This window comes from Corvus moneduloides, chromosome 6 (genome assembly GCF_009650955.1).
Source record: "Corvus moneduloides isolate bCorMon1 chromosome 6, bCorMon1.pri, whole genome shotgun sequence".
In the NCBI taxonomy this organism is placed as follows: Eukaryota; Metazoa; Chordata; class Aves; order Passeriformes; family Corvidae; genus Corvus; species Corvus moneduloides.
Window position 1 is genome coordinate 36,528,289 of NC_045481.1, and position 21,892 is coordinate 36,550,180.

At 43.1% G+C, this 21,892-nt stretch overlaps 3 protein-coding genes across 4 annotated transcripts in view; 2 read left to right on the forward strand and 1 right to left on the reverse strand.

Annotated features, from left to right (window-relative positions):
* The window catches only part of TTBK2 (tau tubulin kinase 2), an 85,392-nt gene extending 76,960 nt beyond the window's left edge, over window positions 1–8,432 (forward strand). For both annotated transcript variants that reach the window (XM_032111533.1, XM_032111534.1), the window contains one exon: window positions 895–8,432. In XM_032111533.1, coding sequence (XP_031967424.1) covers window positions 895–1,363 — 469 coding nt within the window. In that variant the 3' untranslated portion in view covers window positions 1,364–8,432. The remainder of the gene's footprint in view (window positions 1–894) is intronic.
* Window positions 8,433–9,593: 1,161 nt separating this feature from the next.
* On the reverse strand, window positions 9,594–14,217 carry LOC116445194. Its single transcript, XM_032111535.1, has 2 exons — window positions 13,663–14,217; window positions 9,594–12,831 (listed from the first exon to the last, which is right to left on the reverse strand). The coding sequence occupies exons 1-2, from the start codon at window positions 14,114–14,116 to the stop codon at window positions 12,173–12,175; spliced, it is 1,113 nt and encodes a 370-aa protein (XP_031967426.1). The 5' UTR covers window positions 14,117–14,217; the 3' UTR covers window positions 9,594–12,172.
* Window positions 14,218–14,417: 200 nt separating this feature from the next.
* CDAN1 (codanin 1) overlaps window positions 14,418–21,892 on the forward strand; it is a 32,760-nt gene continuing 25,285 nt past the window's right edge. The window contains exons 1-3 of the mRNA XM_032111532.1: window positions 14,418–14,550; window positions 17,165–17,865; window positions 19,378–19,602. Coding sequence (XP_031967423.1) covers window positions 14,455–14,550; window positions 17,165–17,865; window positions 19,378–19,602 — 1,022 coding nt within the window. The 5' untranslated portion in view covers window positions 14,418–14,454. The remainder of the gene's footprint in view (window positions 14,551–17,164; window positions 17,866–19,377; window positions 19,603–21,892) is intronic.

Below are 21,892 nucleotides of genomic sequence, written 5' to 3' on the forward strand. Positions count from 1 at the left end.
GTTTTTAAAAAAATGCTGGGCTTCAATTCTCTGAGAAACCTTACATTGTTGGAGAATGAATGAAAAGAAGCTGTTACACAAGAATGAGCCTGGTTCACTGTTAAAACTAACACATCAATAGATGTGTATTCAATATTTTGAAACCTGAAAATCTATAACTAAATCTTTACACAATTTTTTAAAGAGGGGTCACTTTTCCAGAACTGCTGGTTATTTAAAAAACCCATAGAAATTTTTAGGATCTGTTATATTCAGCCCCCTTGAAAATTAATCTGTTCTTAATGTAGACATTGTAAATATTTGGAGATTCCAGCCATCAACATTGAGTCAATTAGCTATGCTTATATCATGGCTAAGTAAACCAACTAATTAAAGAAGGGCAGAGTGAATTCTAGAGGATCTCCCCTTTGCCACATCTTCATGTAGACAACCACAATCTAGTTTCTTCAGTGTCTACATTTCCAAGATAAGGATAATTTTGATACAGTAGCGCAAAATCCTTTGAAGGAAGTTGCAGTGGGCCTTGTCATCCCTTAAAATTTTGTATGGGAGTATACTGATAGTGTGCTGGAATGGATGTACCCCTCTGAAACAACAGCAATAAGCACTGCTCTTCAGTGCACTTCTTCCAGCGCTACCAGGAAATTCCAGTTATCCTATAAACATTGAGGCGGTTTATGTAAGTGAGTTTATGTAAATATAAATACTGTGTTGATCTGAACAACACAGAAGCCAAAGCCTACATCCAAACACCTCTACCCAACGGGAAGGTTCAGCTTCACATATCTGTTCTGCTATGCAAGCTCCTCCTTTGTTTCTAGTGATACAGAGTTTCTGTTTGAACTTTAATGAATAAGTGGAAATAGAAATAATCTTTCTTTGTTTTTTCTTAAGGTTGCGCAGATACAGAGTCCTAGGCAGTAGCAACTCGGACTCAGATCTTATCTCTCGTCTGGCTCAAATCCTACAAAATGGATCTCAAAGACCAAGGAGTTCTACCCAGTGTAAGAGTCCAGGATCTCCACATAGTCCAAAAACACCACCCAAGAGCCCTGTCATCCCCCGCCGCAGTCCCAGTGCCTCCCCTAGGAGCTCTTCTTTACCCCGTACTGCCAGTTCTTCTCCATCCCGGGCTGGGAGATCTCATCATGATCCGAGGAGTTCATCCCCACATCTTGGAAGGAGTAAATCACCTCCTAGCCATTCAGGCTCCTCATCTTCTAGGAGATCCTGCCAACAAGAGCATTGCTGCAACAAACCAAGCAAGAATGGTCTGAAAGGATCTGGCAGTTCTTTCCACCATTCCCCAAACACTAAGACTTCCACAGGAAAGAGCAAATCAACTACTAAGCTTAGCAGATAGGAACTGGGCCTTGACAGGTATAAAGTCTCCTCCTAAATCTGATGCATGTTGTGTCTGTGTACTGTGTATTTAAAAAAATAATCAAAAAAAGTATATTAAAAAGAAGTGTTGAATCCGCACATTTTAAAGAAAGTAGCCATTGTAAACTATTCATGAGAAAGCATTCTGTGTAAATAAATGGCCAGGCTTTGCCTTAGAGCAGGCAGCAAGCAGATCCGCAAGACAGGAAGTAGAGGCCAGGATAAGAATGACTGGGTAGTCAAAGAGGTGCAATGTGTTTAGGGTAAAAAAGTATCTTAAAGGTGAGTGTTTTAAAACGGTATTAATCTCAATGTGTTTAGTTTCTCTAGTTAGAAGATTTGGCGTAATTATTTAAGGCCTTACATACTCAAGGAGTATGTAAGAAGACCTGAAATGGTTATTCCCAAAATGACGTCACCACTCGGGAGATAAGTATGCTCAGGCATTTCTTTGCAGTTTTAAAAAAGCACAGTTTAGAAGATTATATTTCTATCTTATAAATTTCTTCCATTTTGAGCTGCACTCACCTTTGAGTCCCTGAGCGCTCATTTTGTCCCCTATGTATCATGGCACAGGTAACCTAAGTATCATATACCTTGCCCCTTCTTGACACTGATGAAATGAAAAAAAATAATATTAGCATTTGACAAGATGGTTTTGTACCTATATTACTCACAAATCTGTTTAGTAGTAATTAGGATCCAAAAAGCTAATTCTCAGTTCTATATCATACAGAGTTTTGGGAGTCATGGTGGGGTTCTTCAAACCACATGTGGTAGGATTTGGAAGAACTTCACTGGATGTTGCAGATTTACAATAAAGTGCAGTGTAAGCTAGAAAGTAAGAACCTTTCTTTACCCCCTTTATTCAGCTGAAGAAAGAACCTTTGTTATTGCTGACTTTTTCCATTAGTTATAGATCACTTAAACCACAGATCTTACAATGCAGAGCAGATTACCAATCAAGATTTGTTTTTTCCATCATTTGTTTTCTAAAATCATGAAAGATGAAACAGAGATGAGGAGATTGTCTACTTTGTGAACTTGATAGGTTAGAGGTGACAGAAATATACTTTACACCCTTACAAAATCTGGGTAAGAATATTAATCTCAAAGCAAAATATACTGAAAGAATTCTAAGATATTTTTTATATTGGATTCTTGTCATTCTGTTTCCCAAATGTGTTTTTGATAGCCAAGCTTTGTTGACTCTCAGTAAAGTCCATGGTGTGTAATTCCTCCAACTTTATTAGGTAGTTACTTAGTAACATCTTGTGCTCTGCAGGAACTCTGTAGGGAATGAACAGGTACGGCACCTTTTGCTATATTCAGAAAAGCACAGTGGGTCAGAATAGGGACACGTAAGAACGCAAGCCTGAGAAAGATGCAGCCAGCTGTCCCTAATGATTCCTGTAGTGGGGACTCTGGATGCATAGCAGACTTGTCAATTTCTGATCTGCTTGCTGTAGTCATATGCCTCTCCAGCCAGCATCTGTGCTTTTTTATTTAACCTCTGCCAAATGAATACCTTTGGATTAAAAAGGGAATATTTTGTCTCTGAGCTAACACATTCTAATGCTGCATTAAAGCTGCCCTAGAGCTGCACTGAATTTCACTTGCTGTCAGACTATGTTGATTTTTTTTTTTCTTTTCTTACTATGACTATGTATATTGTTTCCCATATGTAATGTAGCACAGTGTGGAACCTTAATTTCATTCAGGTTTCAAGCACTACAGATGAATGCAATAGGTAGGGTATACCTGCTTTTTCTGAAGAAACTGTACCATTGGAAAGTCCTATTCCTTTGTATTATATTGTATAATAGGTGCTATACCAGTAATTGCATGTCCTCATGGTAAATTATATAATATAAATATTTATATATACATATATGTATATGGTTATATAAACTCATTCTTTCTCATTTTTGATTTGTAATTTATGGACCACGAATAATACAGTTCCCTTTCTGTTAGTTCCCATATAGTTACCTCTTCTATTCTCCCCTGCCAAAAAAATCTGGAATGCACAAATTCTAATAGCCTTTATACCTTGGTACAGAATTGAGGGACTGCCGATTTCTCAACCAGCCAATGTTTTGTCTTGCAGCTTGTTTTTTTTTTAATTTCTAATTTCATGTGCACATTTGCATATGGAACAAGAACAAAGACTCAAAAGGTATTTTTATTTTTTAGTACAAATAAGTCTTGTGATTACTCATTTTTATTTCATAATGTGAGTTCTTAATTGTGAATACTTGTCATATAGGAGCTGTGACAGTCTATGAATACCTAACAGATGAATGTGACAACAACAAATTCCATCTTTTCCTTCCTGTTTTCTACATGTTTCCTTATGGTATACCATAAAAAAGAACTTGGTCATATTGTGATGTTTTTGTCCTGGGCACTTGCTGGAATTATTTGTTAAGGTGGTGTGGCAGCCCATGATTATTTTTCCTTATTTCTGAAAAGCATTTATTATGGTCGTGTAAGTTTATTCCTACATTACATTGTCAGTTTTAGTAAGTACCAACTTTATGCATCCTTGCCTGAAAATGCTTAAGTTGAGGTGTTTATATTTTCTCTCTAGTGTAACAGGATCCAGAAACAGATAACTGCTTTGCAGGTGAGAAAGAATATAACACCTATTTTATGTTGTCTTCAAAGTACAGGCTTGTCCATTGTTAGACATTACTATGTAAAGTAAACCAATGCTGTAGAAATTCACTTGTACTTGAACTACTTGCCAATGTAAAAATAGTAAACTATGCCAAAAAGAAAAAGAGAAATCAGTTGTGATTGATGACACAGTCTTCTTTTGGTGACGAAAAAGGTAAAAGGACTGCATACCCCCAGTTGCTTTTTTGCTGTGGATTCAACAGGATCTAAGGAGAAAATCATGAAGATATGAATGGAGGAGCAATTGTGAATAACTTATCTTGAACTACCTGCTCTTCTCGAGTTTTTTGTTGCTTGATACCCTTCTCCCAAAAGTTTACAGAATTGCTTACTATAGTCTAACATAGCAATCAGTTAATGTTACTATGTAATGGTCAGCTGATCAACTCATACATAAATATTAGCTTAATATTTCTAGAGGGCCTATATAATTATTAAGGACTCTGTAAGCTTCAGTATTTGAATGTGAAACTGGCTCTGCAGAAAAGCATCAATGTACATGTGTGTGGCCCTTGTGCAGAGTGTGTGTGAATGGTTTATGGCAGGTTATCTGCAACACATTTTCAGGGACGGGGAAGATTTTTCTCCATTGTACAAAATGGCTATAGTTACTCTGCATAGCCCACAGCAGCTTATATAGGAATATTAGCTGGGAAATAATAAAATTCAAGGAGCTGTTACTTTGTCTTCTTCAAGCCCTCATTTCTTTGGAGGGCAGTGCAATGGAGCCATGACATGTAGCAGGTGCAGATACTGCACGCTCAATTCCTCCTTATGGTGTATTCTGTGTTGTGGCCAGCACTTTGGAGCATTTTTTAGAGAAACTAAGGCATGAAGCCTTTAAACTAAAATAAAACTTGAAATCACCAAACATTTCACACAGACTTTTGTGCTACAATATTGCATGGTAAAATCAATCTGTTTCAGTCTCAAAAATCAATATTAATTAACCTCTTTATTAATTACAAATACCAATTACTACTTAGGTAAAACCCTGCTAGAGTAATAGAAGGTGTGATACAGTAGAGCAATGTTGGCAAGTTGTATGATGCTAGGCACCCATCTACTGCTTGAGTGGGATCAGTAAGTGTAGAAAATTTCACTGCTCAAAGGCAGGAGCAATATGAGGTCTTAACTGCTAGTTACATATAATTATACAGGAGGCAAACCCCTGCAGAGTGACACAAGGCATTCATTACAGCCACCAGCCACATCCTGTCTTGGAAAATCTGGACATATTCATACCTTGAAGTCTGCATGTTTGAGATCAAGCTTTCTTGCATACCTCACTAAACAGTCTTGATGTATAAGGGAGGATTTGGTCCTATATATTTAAAAATAGCTTGAAATATTTTTCATCTGAAAAAGACTTGCAGGAGCTCTATCATCTATGGTGTGTAGTATTATGGTATTAACTACAGCTGGGAAAACACACGATTTTGATTTTTTATATATATATATATAAATACACATTTGTACATAAGTGTATCTACATATACACTTATATAGATATTGTATATTATATAGAAATATATATATACATACATACATATGTGTGTATATACATATAGATAAGAAGAGTCTCAGCTATTCCATCCTGTTTACTGGAATTCATTTGCCAGAGTGAGCCAAGGCCTGTTTTGCTTTGATTTACTCTGGTCTCCTCTTCATCTGCTGCAATTTTCCTATGCCCTAATTCTGATTCTGTGTCTTTTTCATATTACAAGGCCTGATCCTGTAGTCCTACGTGGGCAAAATTCCCGTAAGTCCTTCTTATTGCAGTAACGTTTATGCAATGGTTGACTGTAATGCTTCTAAAATTTTTTTTCTTTTTCTCTTGGATGAGAATGTAGATAAAGCCAGACTTACAGTACAGTCTTTCCTGTAAACAGAATTTTTCCATAATGAATTGAACATTTTTATGGAACACTAAGAGGCATAAATTCTGGTGAGAAGAATGTGATCATTCCAATTTCTTAAAAGGGTCTAATGGAAAACCAACAATATGTGCCTCCAATTTTTATATATATGTTAAATGAGAGAGTAATCTTCTGACAAGGAATAGGAGAATAAAAGAGAGCTCAAAGTCAAACTCTTTCTTGTTATAGGCCTATAATATATGGATTTTTTCATGCAGGACTGGTTCCATGAGGTGACAAGAGCCATGTGTGTCTTGTCATTCTCAGTAAGTCAGAGTCTGCTTCGGTTAATACCATGATTCCTATGGTACATTCTCTGTATGCTTTTCCACTTTTGGGAATGGTCAGAGAACTGTCAGGTGGATAAATAAAGGCCTTGATGTTTATCCATGATTCCTTTCTTCAACTGGTAAAAGCTTTGGGTGCTCATTGGATGGTGAACATGGCAGTGCTAGGTTAGCAGCTGAGCTTGGATCTTGGGGATGTTTTCCAACCTTGATGATTCTATGATTCCTCTTTCTGAAATTTATAGAACAGGGCATAATATTTCTGTTCTACTTCCTTTAGCTAATCGAGTAGGCAGTGAACTGAAGGGGTTTGTTTGCTGTTTTGCTTTTGGCTCAAATGCCTTTGGTTTTAATTAGTACAATTTTTGGTTACCAGGAATGCTGGTAAAACGGAGTGAGGTTCAATGTTTTGACTACATGCAGTACACAGGCATAGGTCATACATTTTTTAGCTAATCAAATTTCATAAACATGCACCTCACATAAGAATACCTCACCTGTCTGCTTGAAGCCAGTCTTCCTTTTCCCTACACATAATATTTGTGAAAGAGAAATTATATAAAGTCAGCCTGGATTATATAACAATTGTCAGGAATTATCTTAAGATATTATCAAATGCCAAAAAGTTTTTATCACTCATTTTCATGTGGTTTAAATAATCAGGCTTTTAAATATCCATCTTCAAGGGGGGGTTTTGTTTGGTTGGGTTTTTTAAGGAAAAATGTTCAGGAGTCCATTGTTTCAAAGACTTATGTATTAACTTTGCAATGACTCTCGCCATCCAGGTTTGAACAGGTAGGCTGATTTTACTCTCCATTGATGATAACATATTCTCTCTCAACAGTAATAATGACAAACCCAAATGCTATGCTTCTGTTTCTTCTCTACATGAAGAGCTTGCTGTTCTTGTGCAGGTGAAACTCCATTAAAATTAGTATAGGGTCCTGTTTTGTTAAGACTCTTTCACCTGATCAGGGACTGAAAGGATAAACTCACTCTATAAGTATCAAATTTGTGGTTGCTGTGTTTTAAATTGGAAAATGCTTATTTTTTATTGTTAGTATTATGACATGACGTGCCTCTGGATCTCTCGTTTTCTGTCAGAATTACTGTTGCGAGCCAGCTTTGGCCAAGAGTACAATGTGTTTCTTCTAAAACAATACCACAAGTGGGCTACTCATGTGAGGTCCTGATCATCCACAAGTGTCTGTGGGAATTCAGCTGGAATTAATTTGAGGTTTGTTTTGAGATCACTTGATCTTTGACCTTTTATGTAAAGGACCTATGGTAACAGCAGAACAGCTTGCTCCAAAAGATGCAGTGTAATTAGTTTGGTCTGCCTGGCTTCAAATCCTTTTAAACCCGTATCTGCTGCATGGCAGGCAAGGTCATAAAGGTTTGACACAAAATGAAGTAGGATTTTTTTGGCAATTTCACATCTTCTTCCTCTGACTGGAGATCTGGATTTGTTGCCAAGCAGCCTTCTCTGCATCCTCTTTACTTTCACTGGCTAGAAAGCAAGATTGGAAATTGTTCCCCAGGTTTTAACTTTCTTTCTATAGAGTCAGCCCAGACTCAAGTTACAGTGCTTGTGCTAACAGATGCCAATTTTCAAATGCTTTCCTCTGAATATCCAAACTAGTAAATTAAGGAAATCACCAGCAATGGCTTCAGACAAGTACTGACTTTTTGAAGTGGCCAACCAATGGCTGCTAATCTAAACTCTCTGGGCAATACCACAAAGAATTAAATCTGTGTATTAATTAAAAATACAATGTTGTGACCCCATGAGAAATCAAGTATTCAATAGCAAAGTCTGCAGCATGATTAAATTAAGTGGAAAGTAGTTCCAAGATCGTTTTTTACCATTGAGGAAGACAAATGTTGAGTCCTTCAAATTCTCTTGCTCAGTAATTGCAGTTCTCTTCCCCTCCTTGGAAATCTTCTAAGCCATTCTTTTCATTTAAGTTTGCTCAGGCACCCAAGAGCATAAAGAGTTAATGCCCTTGTAATGGTCATTTGTACATAAAGTTGTAATTATTTATTTTCTCATTTGTACCATATCAAGGCTTTGTACAATGTTTAAGTTCTGTTTTCAAATTATTTTGTATTTTATTTTTATAAACTGGTTCTAAATAAAATATTCATTCCGCATGCAAAACTTCAATTCTTGATTGTGTTTGTATAATGATTCATTAACTTATAAAGCTTTAGATGAAATGCTTTTCATCACTTTTTACTATTGCAACCCTGTAATTTAAATGGATAAAGTGCTTTGGCAGTGATAATTTTTTTCTGTTTCAGGAAAGTAAAAAGCAAGCGTATGTTGGTACTATTGCAACGTGAATCAGATGTTAATATTGCAAATTGGAATGATTGGATCAATGGAAGTTTATCTGATTTAGTAGGTTCATGTGTTGTACATTAATAACGACAGAAAAACCCAAATGGGCCCCCTCAGAAACCTATTTGTTCTTACCCCTTCTGTCTGTATTCATCTAAACAATAAATGATTGGCACAGTCAGATCACGTCAATTTAAGTAACAATATGGTGGTCCTGAAAAGCCAGCTGCTGATGGCATTTTTCTGTTCAAAATTGTAGTTTTTTATTTAGTCAGAGGCCACTGTAATTGACCTCTTTTGGGGATAATCAGCTGTCTGGATGTAGTCACTGAGCTTTTACAGCCTCTTGAGGAGACTTGTCTCCCTCTGTACAATAAACTTAAGCAGCAGATAGCAGAGAAATGAATGAATGGAAGTTTTTACTGAATCTGAGTGCTATGGAGAAAATGCAATGTTAAGCTACCAGTTGCTCTAGTTTCCTCCAATAACCTTTTATTTCTCTTTCTAGTAAAACTAGGCATAAGTAGAGTGTAAAATCATCACAATTTATATTTGTAGTTTGTGTGCCTGAATGTCTTAGTCCTATGCTACCAGAAAATACTGCCTCCACTTTGCACAGCAGGGCAAGTTTTTTAGGGAAGTCCAGAAGATTTGGAGAAAATTCCCTGGATCTCTTTCTCAGTATTAGCACTGTTATGCCTTGCATTCAGGCAAATTAAAAGCCAGCTTGCCTTTGTTCATATCATTGGCAGTATTTTCACTAAGCTTCATGACCAGGTCATTTGCTCTTGTAATTTGTACAAATAGCTTAGGTAGCTTCAAAGGAGAGGAAACAAATTGGGAATTCATTTATTCAGTAACAGTCCAAGAAAATTATGTTTCACCTTCCGTTAAGAGCAGCCAGAAACTTAATGGCGTGGCTTCTGGGTGGTGCGTGTGAGTTCAGTGCTCCCAACAGAACCATCATTTAATCACAGAAAGGGTGTGTAAAGAAATCGCAACCAACTGTATTAATTTGAAGATGAAAATAACAATTTTGCCCACTCTATAGTGATGAGAGGTAGCTCAGTTTCTTTCCTTGTTTAAAATAGTAAATCTAGAGTGTATCAGAAGTGGAAGAGTGATTTTGATCTGGCTCCAGTATATTTCAGTGGTACAACTGAAATACAGGGAAAGAGGAAGATCAGAACAAACATGCTGTGGCAGATTGATGTTGAGGTCTGGTTGTTGTCTGATCACCACAGTGCCTTTTAGCATTGCCTGGCTTGTCTGCATTCATACAGGAGATCCAATCTGCCCCTTCTGCTCGTAGGATCTTGCTGCACTTCTCTACTCACACTGTAGCTGCCTCTCACGTAAATCAGTACTGGAACATGAGAAAGCAGACACAAGTCAACTCTCCCAGGAAATGCTGTAGTAGGTGAAATTCAAAAATTAACCATTGCAAAAAGAATTGAAACATCAAAAGAAAGGTAAGAACTGCCTGTTGCAACCTGGACAAGCTCAAACTGCTGCCCAGAAGGACCAGATAGATCACATTTGCTAATCCACATGGAATGTCATGGTAGCATGAATTAGCTTCTTTGTCCATGAAAACAAAATACAGAAAACCCTGCTCAAGAGAGCCCATCCATACTGATGGGGGAGAAATAATGCTTCCAACAGGTTAATCTGGAAAGCTTTTAACAACATAGCCTCAAAAATCTGATTTAGAAGGATTAATTCTTTGCCATTCTTAAACTCAGCAATTTATTAATACCTGTTACCCATACCATCTCCTTCTGTTAAGGCAAACCTGGAAAAGAGAACTTTCTCTTCTTCAAGGCATTAATCCCAATTAACATTGTGTGGTACGTGCATACATTTTATTTTTGTGAGATATTTGCATATCTTACTCCATCTGTGATACTGAAAGGAAACACTTGGTAACAACTGATTACCCTGTATTCACATTATAGTAGGCAGCAGTGGTTGGTTTTTGAAGTGCAAGTGAGTTAAATCAGTACACCAAAATGGTGTAAGGGCAGAAATGAAGTACTTATATGCACATTTTCATACGGTAGAGTTCAGTCAAAGCTGACAGCAAAAATGGCATGTCTTATTCTACAATTACATATTCTTAAGCTTCTAGGAGAGGGACAATTTAATTGTGATTCTCTATGTTATTTGTATTTGCTAACTTCCTGCAGCAGGAATGCTTGTGCAAACTGACTGTAACACTAGAGGTAGCTAGTCATTGCTATAGTCCAAATTTATCTGTAGAATTTTTTTAATATTGATCATAAATGCTTAAGAAGAGAACCTGTATGATTTTTCAAGTCATTGGACAAAATTTCAGGTGAGAGTGTTTTTGTTTGCCCTCCAGTACGGACGCCAGATATAAGAACATTGCACCTCTGCTACTTCTGAATGGTGCAAAGTAGATTGGCTTTAATATATAACCCTGAAACATCTTAAAATAGTGCCAGTGACAATAGTTTTCCCCTAACTAAATGCAAAATTTTGGCATGAAGATAAAATGATTTTTGCTTGTTTCAGAGTTGACACCAGGTTGCATTTTGCTCCAATTCCTCCTCATCTTTCTTCTTCCTTGGGTATATAGTTACAAGAAAGGAAATGAAGATGAAATCTTCCTAAACTATGCAAGATCATTTGTCTGGAATGAAGTGAGCCCCTGCCTCCTGTAATTTAACAGCAAATCTAACTTCCATTTCATGTAAAATAATACAAAGCTTTTTGCTCTCTGTATTTCAAATAGCGTGATATCGATTCCATAAGGCTTACAGAATCAGATAAAGATACAGCCTACATATAACCTGTATGTCAGAAACAGGCATCACTCATCAATTCCTCATTTTTGCTATATTTCTCTATTTTAACCATGTGACAAAAAAGAGGCTCCCCTGCTAGTGCAGTAAAACAAAATGTCTTTGAAGAGAAGTTGCATTTGATAAAGTGGGAATGAACAACAGCCAAGTGGAACAATGCTGTATGAATTCTGAGGACACTCATGGATGCCTCAATCCTAAACCATTCCTAGAATAAGCAAGTATCTCAAACTCCTCCTGTGATGCCTTGCACAGCTCAGACTTAAAAAAAACTCAGCAACAACAACCAAGCAAACACCCCCAACATTATTAGAAAAGGGAAGTACTTAAAAAACCAGCTACTTCTGAGGTTTGTTTAATCCAAGAACCAGGTGACTTGTGTAAGACAGCTCCTGGTGGTTAGTAACCATAATGTTACTTTTTTACCCCTCTGTCATGCCTTTTATTTTTCAAAAAGTGACATTAAACAAAGGACGATACAGACAAAAGTCTTAATCAAAATAAATGTTTGGTTTTTTAAGAGAATAAAGAAAAGAGAAGAAATTTATTAGCCAACAGCAACAGAGTTAACTGAGACTGGTAATTAGTGTTTAATGCCACCTATAGCAAAATGTTTCCCACTGGGAAAAACATGGGAGGCAAGTCCACTTTGCTCCTTCAAAGTCACAGGCCGGAGCAGAACATACAATAGCACCCAACAACACAGTCACTTTACATATATTCAAGTTTTTACACATCTGCAAAGCAGAAGTAGTAGCAGCCATTTGGATGTTCTTTCTTAATGCTTCTCAGGGGGGGCCTAGGAAACTCGGAAGGACCTGGTTCTTGTGACATGGAGCTGGAGCTGCAGCTGCTGCTTCTGCTGCTGCTTCCAGCCACCTGTGCTCTACCTCTGTCCTTAGCAGGGGAGAGCTGGGGTGATCCTGGGCTCAGGTACCCAGCTGTGGTCTGAGTAGATGCAGTGGCATGTGTGGTTGGGCCAGTGTTGTTTTTCACATAGACGTTTTTGATAGCAACAAGTGTATGTGCCATGATGCTGATGCTGTTACTCAGATCTTGCATGCCTTGCTGCAGCAGTCGAAGATTGTGGTTGACACTGTCAAAGCCAGACTGGATCACCTGTATTTGGGTCTGCTGAATCTGCAGTAGGTCCTCTTCAGTCATTTTGTTTTGGTCTGCCTGGGACCTGCCTTTTGTTTTGGCTTTTACTTTCCCTGAGGAACCACCACCTGATGTCCCCAGAAAAGGCAGTTGTTCTTGACTAGGTGGAACCACTACCATGTCCTCAGAGCTTTCTTCTGGCTCTACCACCTTCACTACTATTTCTTCTTTGAGGTTCATCTGCTCAAGACTGGATTGATGAGATGGGCCGGGATTGCCATTAAACCCTGGAAGAGGGGGGGGTGGGGGGGAAGAAAAGCAAAGTAAAGCCTGTGAGAAACTTCATAACCTCAGCAGTCAGTGACACATTTTCTCATTTACTAAGCACTAAGATTAGTCCTTGAAACAAGACTCTCAAATTCACACTATGTTATCTTTGACGGTTTTATAATACAAATTACCTCGATAGGTGGTAAGAAAACCATAAATATGCATTCACCAGTCAACCATGTATCTGCATACTACAGCTCCCTTACCACCACAAAAGCCAAACTTTAGGATCCCAGAGATAAAGTTCACTGCAAGCTCATTTCATGCTCTATCACGCATGCAGTAACCAGTAAGAGCGTTGCTGAAGCACTGTGATTGCGAGAATCCCTTGGTATTGAAGGTGATCATTTCAATGCGCTAGGACAGTATCTCCAGCACAAACGAAGTTAGGTACCCGCAGCACTTTGTACTGGCTGGACCTGTGTGCTGCCATGGCTGTTTGCATTTGCAAGAATAGCTATTGTAATAGTGAAGATCGGTGACCGGGTCTAACGCCTCGTAGCTGGGCAGCATCTACTACGAGACAGGGTTTTTACTCTTGGGTGCTGTTCTCAGGCACTTTTATGACCTACAGCACGAAGCCTCACAGTTCTGCGTGCGTGCACATAGTTCTGCATTTCCAAGGATCCGAACCAGACCTTTCCTGCGGGGCCGGTCCCCGCGGCCCCTGCGCGCACGCAGCGGGCGGGCAGCGCCGATTCCCCGCAGACCGGGGCTCCCGCGGCTGCGGCGGGGGACGCCGGGCGGAGGGTCCGGGGCGGCGCCGCGGGGGTCGCTCCCGCACTCACCCATGTCCCCCACGACGGCGCCGGGCAGCTCCAGCGTGTCGATGCCGCCCACGATGGGCACGGCCTCGGCGGGCAGCAGGGAGCCGTACGCGCGGCGCTGGCGGAGGGCGGGCGGCGCGGCGGTGGGCGGCAGCTCCTCGGGGGCCAGGAGGAGGCCGAGGGCGGGGGGCGCCGGCGGCCCGCAGCCCTGAGAGAGGCGGCACAGCTTGCTGCGGTCGCGGCGCTTCAGGTCCCGCCAGCGCTTCTTCAGGTCCTCCACGTCGCGGGGGCAGGCGGCCACCGGGTTCACCTTGTGCCGGATCAGCTCCCACACCTTCCGCTTCTGGCCCGCGGAGGCGCGGCCGGGTCCCGCTGCGAACAGCAGCTGCTCGTGCTTCAGCACCTGCTCGATCAGCACCTCCGTCTCCGCCTCGTTGAAATTCGCCTTGCGCCGTTTGGGCGAGTCCTCGGCCATCCTCCGCCGCGGGTGTCGGCGGGCGGGCGGGCGAGGAGCCGCGGGGAGGGGGGGGGACGCCGCTGCCCTTCCTTGCACCCCGGCCCGCGGGTGCCGCCGCCGCTAGGCCGGGCCCCGAGCCCTGCTGGGGAAGGAAATACCGCGCATGAGAGGAAAAGACGCGCACGGACCGGCGCAGGCGCCCCGTGCCCCGCGTGTTGACATGGGGAGGGGGCGCGGCCCCCGCCCGCCTCCCCGGCGGGAATCCCCGCTCGGCGCCGCCCCCGCGGGAAGGGGGGACACGCCGGGCCCGCCCCCGGCGCGGGTTGTGCGCGTGCTCGGCGGGAGCGGCGCCGGGAATGGCGGCGGTTTTGGAGCTGCTGCTGCAGGAGGAGGTGCCGGTCAGCGCCGTGGTGCGGTGGCTCCGGCACGGCCCCGGCCACCGCCCAGCTGAGGTAACGCGCGCTGGGTTGTCCGCTCGCCCTCCCTCCCTCCCTTCCCGCAGCGCCGTGGCTGCGGCGGGGCCGGGCCCGTAGTCGCGCCACTCCCCCAGCGCCCTTCGCTGCCGCGGGCCGGGGCCGTGCGGGAAAGTTTGTCCGCCCCGCGCTGCTGTGAGGGACGAAGCTCGCGTGGGTCAGCCCGGGGCCCCGTCAGGTGCCGTTCTGCGGCCGCGGGCTGAGGCCGAGCTCCCGTCGAACAGGCGGTGGCACCGCCCCCGGCGCGGGCGGGCTCTGGGCTCAGCGGCGGGAAGGCGAGGCCGCCGGTGGGGAGCTGCGCCGGGAGCTGCCCGGCGGGCGTGTGAAACCCGCTAAAATGCTCGGGGCTGAGCCCGCCGCAGCTCAGCGCCGCCGGCGCCGGGCAGTCTCCTGCGGGCGGTGGCGCCGCGCGGCTCCGGGCGGGAGCGGGGGGCCCCGCGGCCGCTGGCGCGGAAGCGCCGGGAGCCCGGGCTGCCGTGTGCCAGCGCAGAGCCGAGTGAGGCGAGGGGCGGGCAGTGCAGCGCAGCACAGCGCAGCTGGTGTCCTTGGGGGAACGCGGAGACACGAGGGGGTGACGCTTCCCGCGTCTTTGTCGGGGAAGGTAGCGGTGAGAGAAGGATGAGGCTGTCAGCACCCAGGGCTTGGCGGTGGCTCTGTGCAGGCGCCAGCGCGCCTCCCGGCTGGATGCTCATCCCGCCTGGACCTTGAGGAGGATCTTTGCGGGCTGGGAGAGGGTACTTGCTGGCTGAGTTTTGTCATGAACAATTTGTGTTCCTGTGGAAATAAAAACATTTCTAACTGTAAATGGACTAGGAGTGCTTGTATTTCACATAGAGAATAACACAGAGAAACAATTTGTATTTAAAGCATCTTCTGCCTGACCCCCTTGCAGAGTGTTACCTAGTGCTAAAATCAAAACTCACTGGTGTCACCGACATGAGTTAGTCGGGTATTGCCATCATCCTAAACGTATGGGAAGAATGGACCGGGACTTTATGTTATGTGGTATTTCTTCAACTGTGACTTGCAGAAGCAGACATGACAACGTTATGAAGTTTGAGATCCTGGTAGCTCAGCTAGCACTGTGTCGGTGAGGGGTGTGGAGGTCAAAATGTTTGCCCTTGCAAGGGAATTTCTTGCTGCCTCTTGCTGTTGGGAGCAGCGCAGTTGCTTCAGCATGAGAAAGCAAGTGGGAAGTTTGCAGCAGGCAGCTGTTGACAGGTTCCTGTTACCCAGCTGTGGAGGAACCAAACCTCTATTCACTTGGACAGAGAAAGATGAGTGAAAATAGGTTGTGCCCTGAAAAGCTGGAGAAACTACCCGACCTTATGCATAGCATAGACTGTAATCATCTTTTTGCCCCTTTGCTAGTCCCAGGGGGGGCACCCAAGGAAACACTAGGCTACGTCTTGCTCTAGCTCTCATGGCACTTTTGAGCTGGAGATGGTCTTCTGACACCTTGTGGGGGTCGTATTCTGACCTGTGCTTTTTTGCACTGATTGTTGGCTGCTTGGCTTGTTATCCAGGCTGTGTCAGAATCTCACACTTCTTCAAGAAGCTGAATTGGTCTCACGCTTTCAAATATGACCTTAGTATGGGTGTTGAGGATTGTGTGAGTCCAGTCACGGGCATGCTTTTGCTGTCTTCTTTCATGCAGAAAACCTTCTTCAGAAACAGCGTTTGCTTTCTTGACTTTTCATCTAGTAGGGTTGTGAATATAACTTTACAGGAGTATGTATGCAATGCTTTTTAATATTAGTAAGGAAAAAGTTGCTGCCTTGGAGAACTTCTTCTGTTGTTGCAAATGTTGCTGAATCCTAATGAGAGGAAACAGAAACCCGGTGCAGTGTTAGGAACAAAAGAATTTTTACACAGGGTACAAAACTTTAAACTGCACACGTAACATGAAGTCGTTTTTGTCTAGGTTTACCCTTGTAAGATCACCACCTGTTTAGATTTCAAATGTGTTGAGTCAGTGGTGGGTTTTTTGTTTAGGTTTCTCAAGTATAAAATTCACATACCTTAAAGTTGCACAGTCTCTGTTTAGACCTCTGTGAGGTCTCAAGGGAGCAAAATTATTTAATTGAAATGGAAAAGCAGCTTTGTATTTGGCGCTGCAGAACTCCAAGTGCTTTAGCGGTTGTTGTTACAGCACCCCTCTGTGGGAGCAGGTGGCATTCACAGAGAACTAGGGCACAGAGACATGGCAAATTTTAGATTTTTCTGTTAGAATTAGATGCTTTCAGTATTGATGTTTTTGAAATGTTGAACTTAGGGGTGCCAGTTGCTCCAAGTCCTCCCTGGCTGTAGCCAGTATTACTGATGTTTCCATGGAACGGTTCCACTGTTTTCCAGTCAGAGACCAAAGCGAATGACTCCATCTGAAAACTTGTGCCAAAATGGCTTGTGTGTAGGCTAATTTTCAGGTCTGTGACCAGCACTATGGTTGCTTGAATTTCAGTGACCTACTTTGACATGTTGGTTTTTACTGTGTTTTGAAATCCCATAGTTACTACTTAAATGTGTCTGGGTACATGGACAGAAAGAATCAGGTAGCATCTTTATATTAATTCTTTGTCCACTTCTCTTGTAGGAGAACCACATCCATGACAAGCTGGTATCTCTTAGCTTGCTTCAGAAAGATTTTGTGCCTTTTCTGCTGAATTTTTTAAGGGAGCAGACCAGCCAGATCCTGACTAATGGACCCCCTACTCCTGCTAAGACTCCTAATTCCAAGGCCCATGGGAGCCACAGGACAGGATCAGAAAGGAGGGCAGGCCATGCAACCAGCAGCCGAGTGCAGCTCTTTTCGCAAAGGACTTCAGTGACCATCTGCACCACAGATACCAGCTTTTCTCCTGCTGCAGCTTCCAGCGGTTCCTCCTCCTTTTCCGGGTCAAACCTGTCTAGCCCTTGTGGTGATTTTCCCAGCGTGGTCTCCAGCAGCAGCCCGAGCTTTGGGCACAGCCCTGTGCTCCACCACGGTGAGAAGCGGTCATCTCAGAAGGCCAGCTTGGGGAGCTTCCTCACGGCCACGCCTGAAGCGCTGCCTGTGAGACGAGGCCGGAGGAAAGGCAGCAGCTCGGTCGGTGCCTCTGGCCGGCAGGTAGCTCGGGATCTGGGACGTTCCCTGGCTGAAGAGGAGGATGGAAAGAGTGACAGTGGATCCTGGAGTGGAGGGAGAAGGAAGCGAAGTGAAGCGCCTCTTGTTTCTGCCAGATCCCCGCCCAGCCAGCTGAACCTTAACAACTTGGAGGAGTTTCCGCCCATGGGCGCTGCCTCTGGCTGGACAAAGTAAGAGCGAGTCTGCCTCGCTGTCTCATTGGGATTGTGCTGCAGGTTGCTGCTCCTTGACCAGCTGTTGTGCATGTCCAGATACAGAAGAGGCTGTAATACAGAATACCTGGCTTCTGGTCAGCATGTAGGGAAGGGAATATTGCCTTGACAGGGAGTCAGGTTTCCCCTCTGTGGACTCACCCAAGACACCTCTTTAGCCTCTTGCTTGTGCTGCTGCCTGCAGCTTGCCAGTGCACAGTCCAGCTGATAGAAAGCTGAGCACATCTTTGTCCTTGCATGTTCGAACAAGTCAGCGCTGTATTGGCTCTGCACATTTCTCATTTAACAGAATAGCAGTTGGTAAGGAAGAGCAGTCCTGGAAGGCTCTTCAGCATTACTGATGCTAGCAAAAAAGCTTTTGAATTGACCTTCTGTGGCTTCTGGTAGCAGATGTTAGTGTGCAGCTTTGTTTGTGCTGTGTAATTGTGGACAAAATAGCTGTAGCTGTATTCTCCTTGGTCTGCAGTATGCCCTGGTCTCCTTGGTGACTTTGGCTGAGTTTCTGGGCGGCTGTTTGTGTTGTGGTTGCCTCAGTCCTTTTATCTTTCTCTTTTACTCTTTAAAATCCTCATTACCAAATACAAAGCCTTTGTGTCAGCCTGTTTGCTCTGTATGTCAGTCACTGGTCTCTGAAAGTGGGACTTTCTAGTTGGACATGCAAAATTCCAGCTGAAAATTATTACATGTGTGAGTCTATATGGCAAATCCAATGCTGGGTCTGGGTGATGCTCTAGATGATGCTTTGGCCAAGGGAGATAAGGTGTGTTTCCAGCACAGACAGCAAGGCTCTCTTCCTCAATTGCATTAATGCTCCACTAGGAAAAAGAAGGAGGAAGGAGGCCTTGAGTCTTTGGAAGTCAGTGTTACAGGTGATTTTGAGAACACTGTAGCAGTTAATATGTAGCAACCAGCATTTCCTCGATGCTTTGTGTTACTGTATCCATGTCCAGTTTTTAGTGGTTTTTGCTACTTTACCAAGCCTCTTCCTGAAGGACAAATGCAAGTATTTTATGCAGGAAGAATGGGTTTCCCTGGACTTAAAGGATCTAATGTAACTTGGGAGCCTGGACTCTTAGTGATAGACGATGGCAACTTGATTGATTTTGGTTTTGGTATTTTTTTTTCTCCTGGTCGTGTCAGAAACTAATTCACTGGCAATTTCTTACTAAAATGGGGCATATCCTGTCCTTTCAAATTAGAAACATTTGGAAGGGTTGATATTTGATAATTAATTTTGCTGCAGGGTCAGCAGGCTGTTTTTAGCTGTCTATAGCTCCATGACTTTCTTTTCAGTGACAGAATAAATTGATAACCATAGGTACAGTTTAGAAATTCAGTGTCCCAACTCGATACCCATTTTGTTTTAGCATTAGGTTCCTCTGGAAGAGTTGCATGCATACCTGTCTTGAGACCTAATTTTTTTGTTGTTGTTTAGCTTGATTTTAGTGGAGTCGCTTCTCTTTTTTTCAGCAAAAGCAAACCATCGAGGCGAATCAACCCAACTCCTGTGAGTGCTGAGCGGCCCCTCTCAAAGCCAAAGACTTGCTTCACTTCTACACCTGTCAGCCAGTCTCCAGCTGCTCGATTGTCAGCTGGGTCAAGCCTTGAGGCCTTCACTGGTGTCCAGGAAGGAAACCTCTCATCTGTGATAAGCAACAGCCTTCAAGAGGAGAGGGAGATGCTGAAGAAAGAACGGTAGGGTCTGAGCAGGAGGGTGATTCTTAATTCCCTTGTGTCCTGGTTCTGGGCCAGAACAGGGTTAATTCTTCCAATAGCCAGGAGGGGGCATGGCCAGGACTCAGAGGTTATTCTACACCACCTCACCTCATTTTTTGGGGATGTGGGAGGGCTCTTTCAGGTTGCCTGAGAGTGGCAGAGGGAGTGGTCAGGTATTCTCTGTTTTCAAGGGTTTCCTGTGAATCGTTTGCCTCTTTCTTGTACCCTCTGATTTGTATTGTTGCTGATACTGCTCCCTTTCTTATCTCATTGCTGTTTCCAATAAGTAGTTCTTATCTCAACCTGTGATCTTTACCTTTTGCACCTCCAATTCTCCTCTCCAGCTTGCCCCAAGGCAGGGAGAGAGAGAAGAGATGGAGTAGTTTGGAGGGTTTCAGTGGGAGCACTAAACTGGGGAGTACATTCCTAAACCACAACACCTTCCCTTAAGGTGGTATCGATACCAAAGTGGAAATGACAGAAGAATATCCAAAACAGATATTGGTGACCTTAAACTATAATTTACCTAAAGCCAAGTGTGTCTGTGGTATCAGACTAGGATATTAGTGCATCTAGCTCATGTTTGTCATTTTAGAGGTGTGCTGACTCTGGAACAATGACTCTCACTTCAAAAGCGTAATCAGTCCTCACTGCTTTTTTGAGATTTCCTCTTCATGGGCTTGTATGTGTGGTTATCTCCTGTGCATTTCTCCTTAGATTGCACAGGTGAAGCAATTGGGTGTAGACTGTGTTTGAAGATTGCAGCAAGACACACTGGTTTGGAGAAAATGAGTTAGTGATGCAAATGTGTGGAAAGTGTTAATGGTTTTGCAAGGTAGGTAGAGTAGCAGAAGCTTGCAGTCAGAGAAAACAGGACATGGGCACTTGAGATTCTGTTTTAAAGGTTACTACTGCAGTTGTCTGTTGAAAATTGCTGTCAGATGAGGTGAATTCTAGCCTCTAATTTTGTCTCTGCTGTTCAGTTAGTGAACATGGAACACACACACAGTTGGTGTGACTTTCATTGTTTGTAAAATGGTGTCACTGTGAAGATTGATACTAGAAATAAACCAAAGCCCAGTAGTAGAGAAACCATTGTTTCTAATTGCTGACAGAACTGTTGTTGCTCTTTTGTAAGTTTTGTTCTTGGGGAAACTCCTTAGGACACATGGGTGTAATTCTTTTCCTGCTAAGCTTTGCAGCTCACTTCAGTGGGACCAGAACTAGCTGAAACACATCCAGTAGTCTAATGAATTACTGTTTTTACTGAACCTGCAGCACAACTGCTCAGGATTCAAACCTGCCACTCTGCACTTAAGTCTAGCACCTATTCCAGTCTAAATTCTCCCTGAAATGTCCCAATAATCTGTATCAACTGAAGTCAGTGAAATAGCAGTATGTGGTGGGCTGGATCTTGTACATGAAGTGATATTCTCAGCTGACCCATCCTGCTTGAAAGCTGGGAGAAGCTGTTGTGTCCTCAGTAGTGGTGGTGAAGTGAGGTACAGAAGTAACACAGCCTTCAGCTGGCTGGGTCCCTTTGACCAGGGGCAAAAGGTGAGTTTCATCCTGAGGTAGATGACAGCACTGAGGCAGAAGTGATGCTGATTCTAACTGCATTATTGGAACCTTACCTTGGTGGGCTCACAAAGTACTTAATGAATAATTTTCTTCAGTTCTATCAGTTGGTCGATTATGTTCATTGCAAGGAAGCTGTTGGCAATCTGTTTCTATTTTGGGACCAATTGTTCATCATCACAGCAGTTCCACTAGAAACAGGCCAATAGGAAAAGTTCTTTCCTGCAGGTAAAAATGTTTCTGACTTCCCCAGAGCCCTTAAAGTGATTTAAAGATTTTACTTTTGAGACAGTGTGGTAAGATGTAGTGTGATGTTCCAAGTGTAAATGTTCCATTGGAATCTTTGGCAATCATTTGATGTTGCTGTCACTGGCTTGTGTCCTGTATCTCACGTGTCTTACGTATGCCGCTCTGGTATTGCATTTTGGATGACCTCTCTAGGTATAGTTTTGTACGATGTCTGGATGTCTGTGTATTTAATTGAGTGATCATTGTTGATTTAGAATCCAGCAATCAAAGTAGTTTGTTCCTTCTGTTGTTTAACTTGCCAGTATGGGATTTCATCAGCTGTTGCGCATCAGCTTTCCACTTAGTGATGTTGGGTCTTCTCAGAGTGTTGTTAGCCTACATCTGTATCCAAAGGTATGGATGTGAACTTTATTTTCATGTATTTTTTTAAATGTCTAGCTGT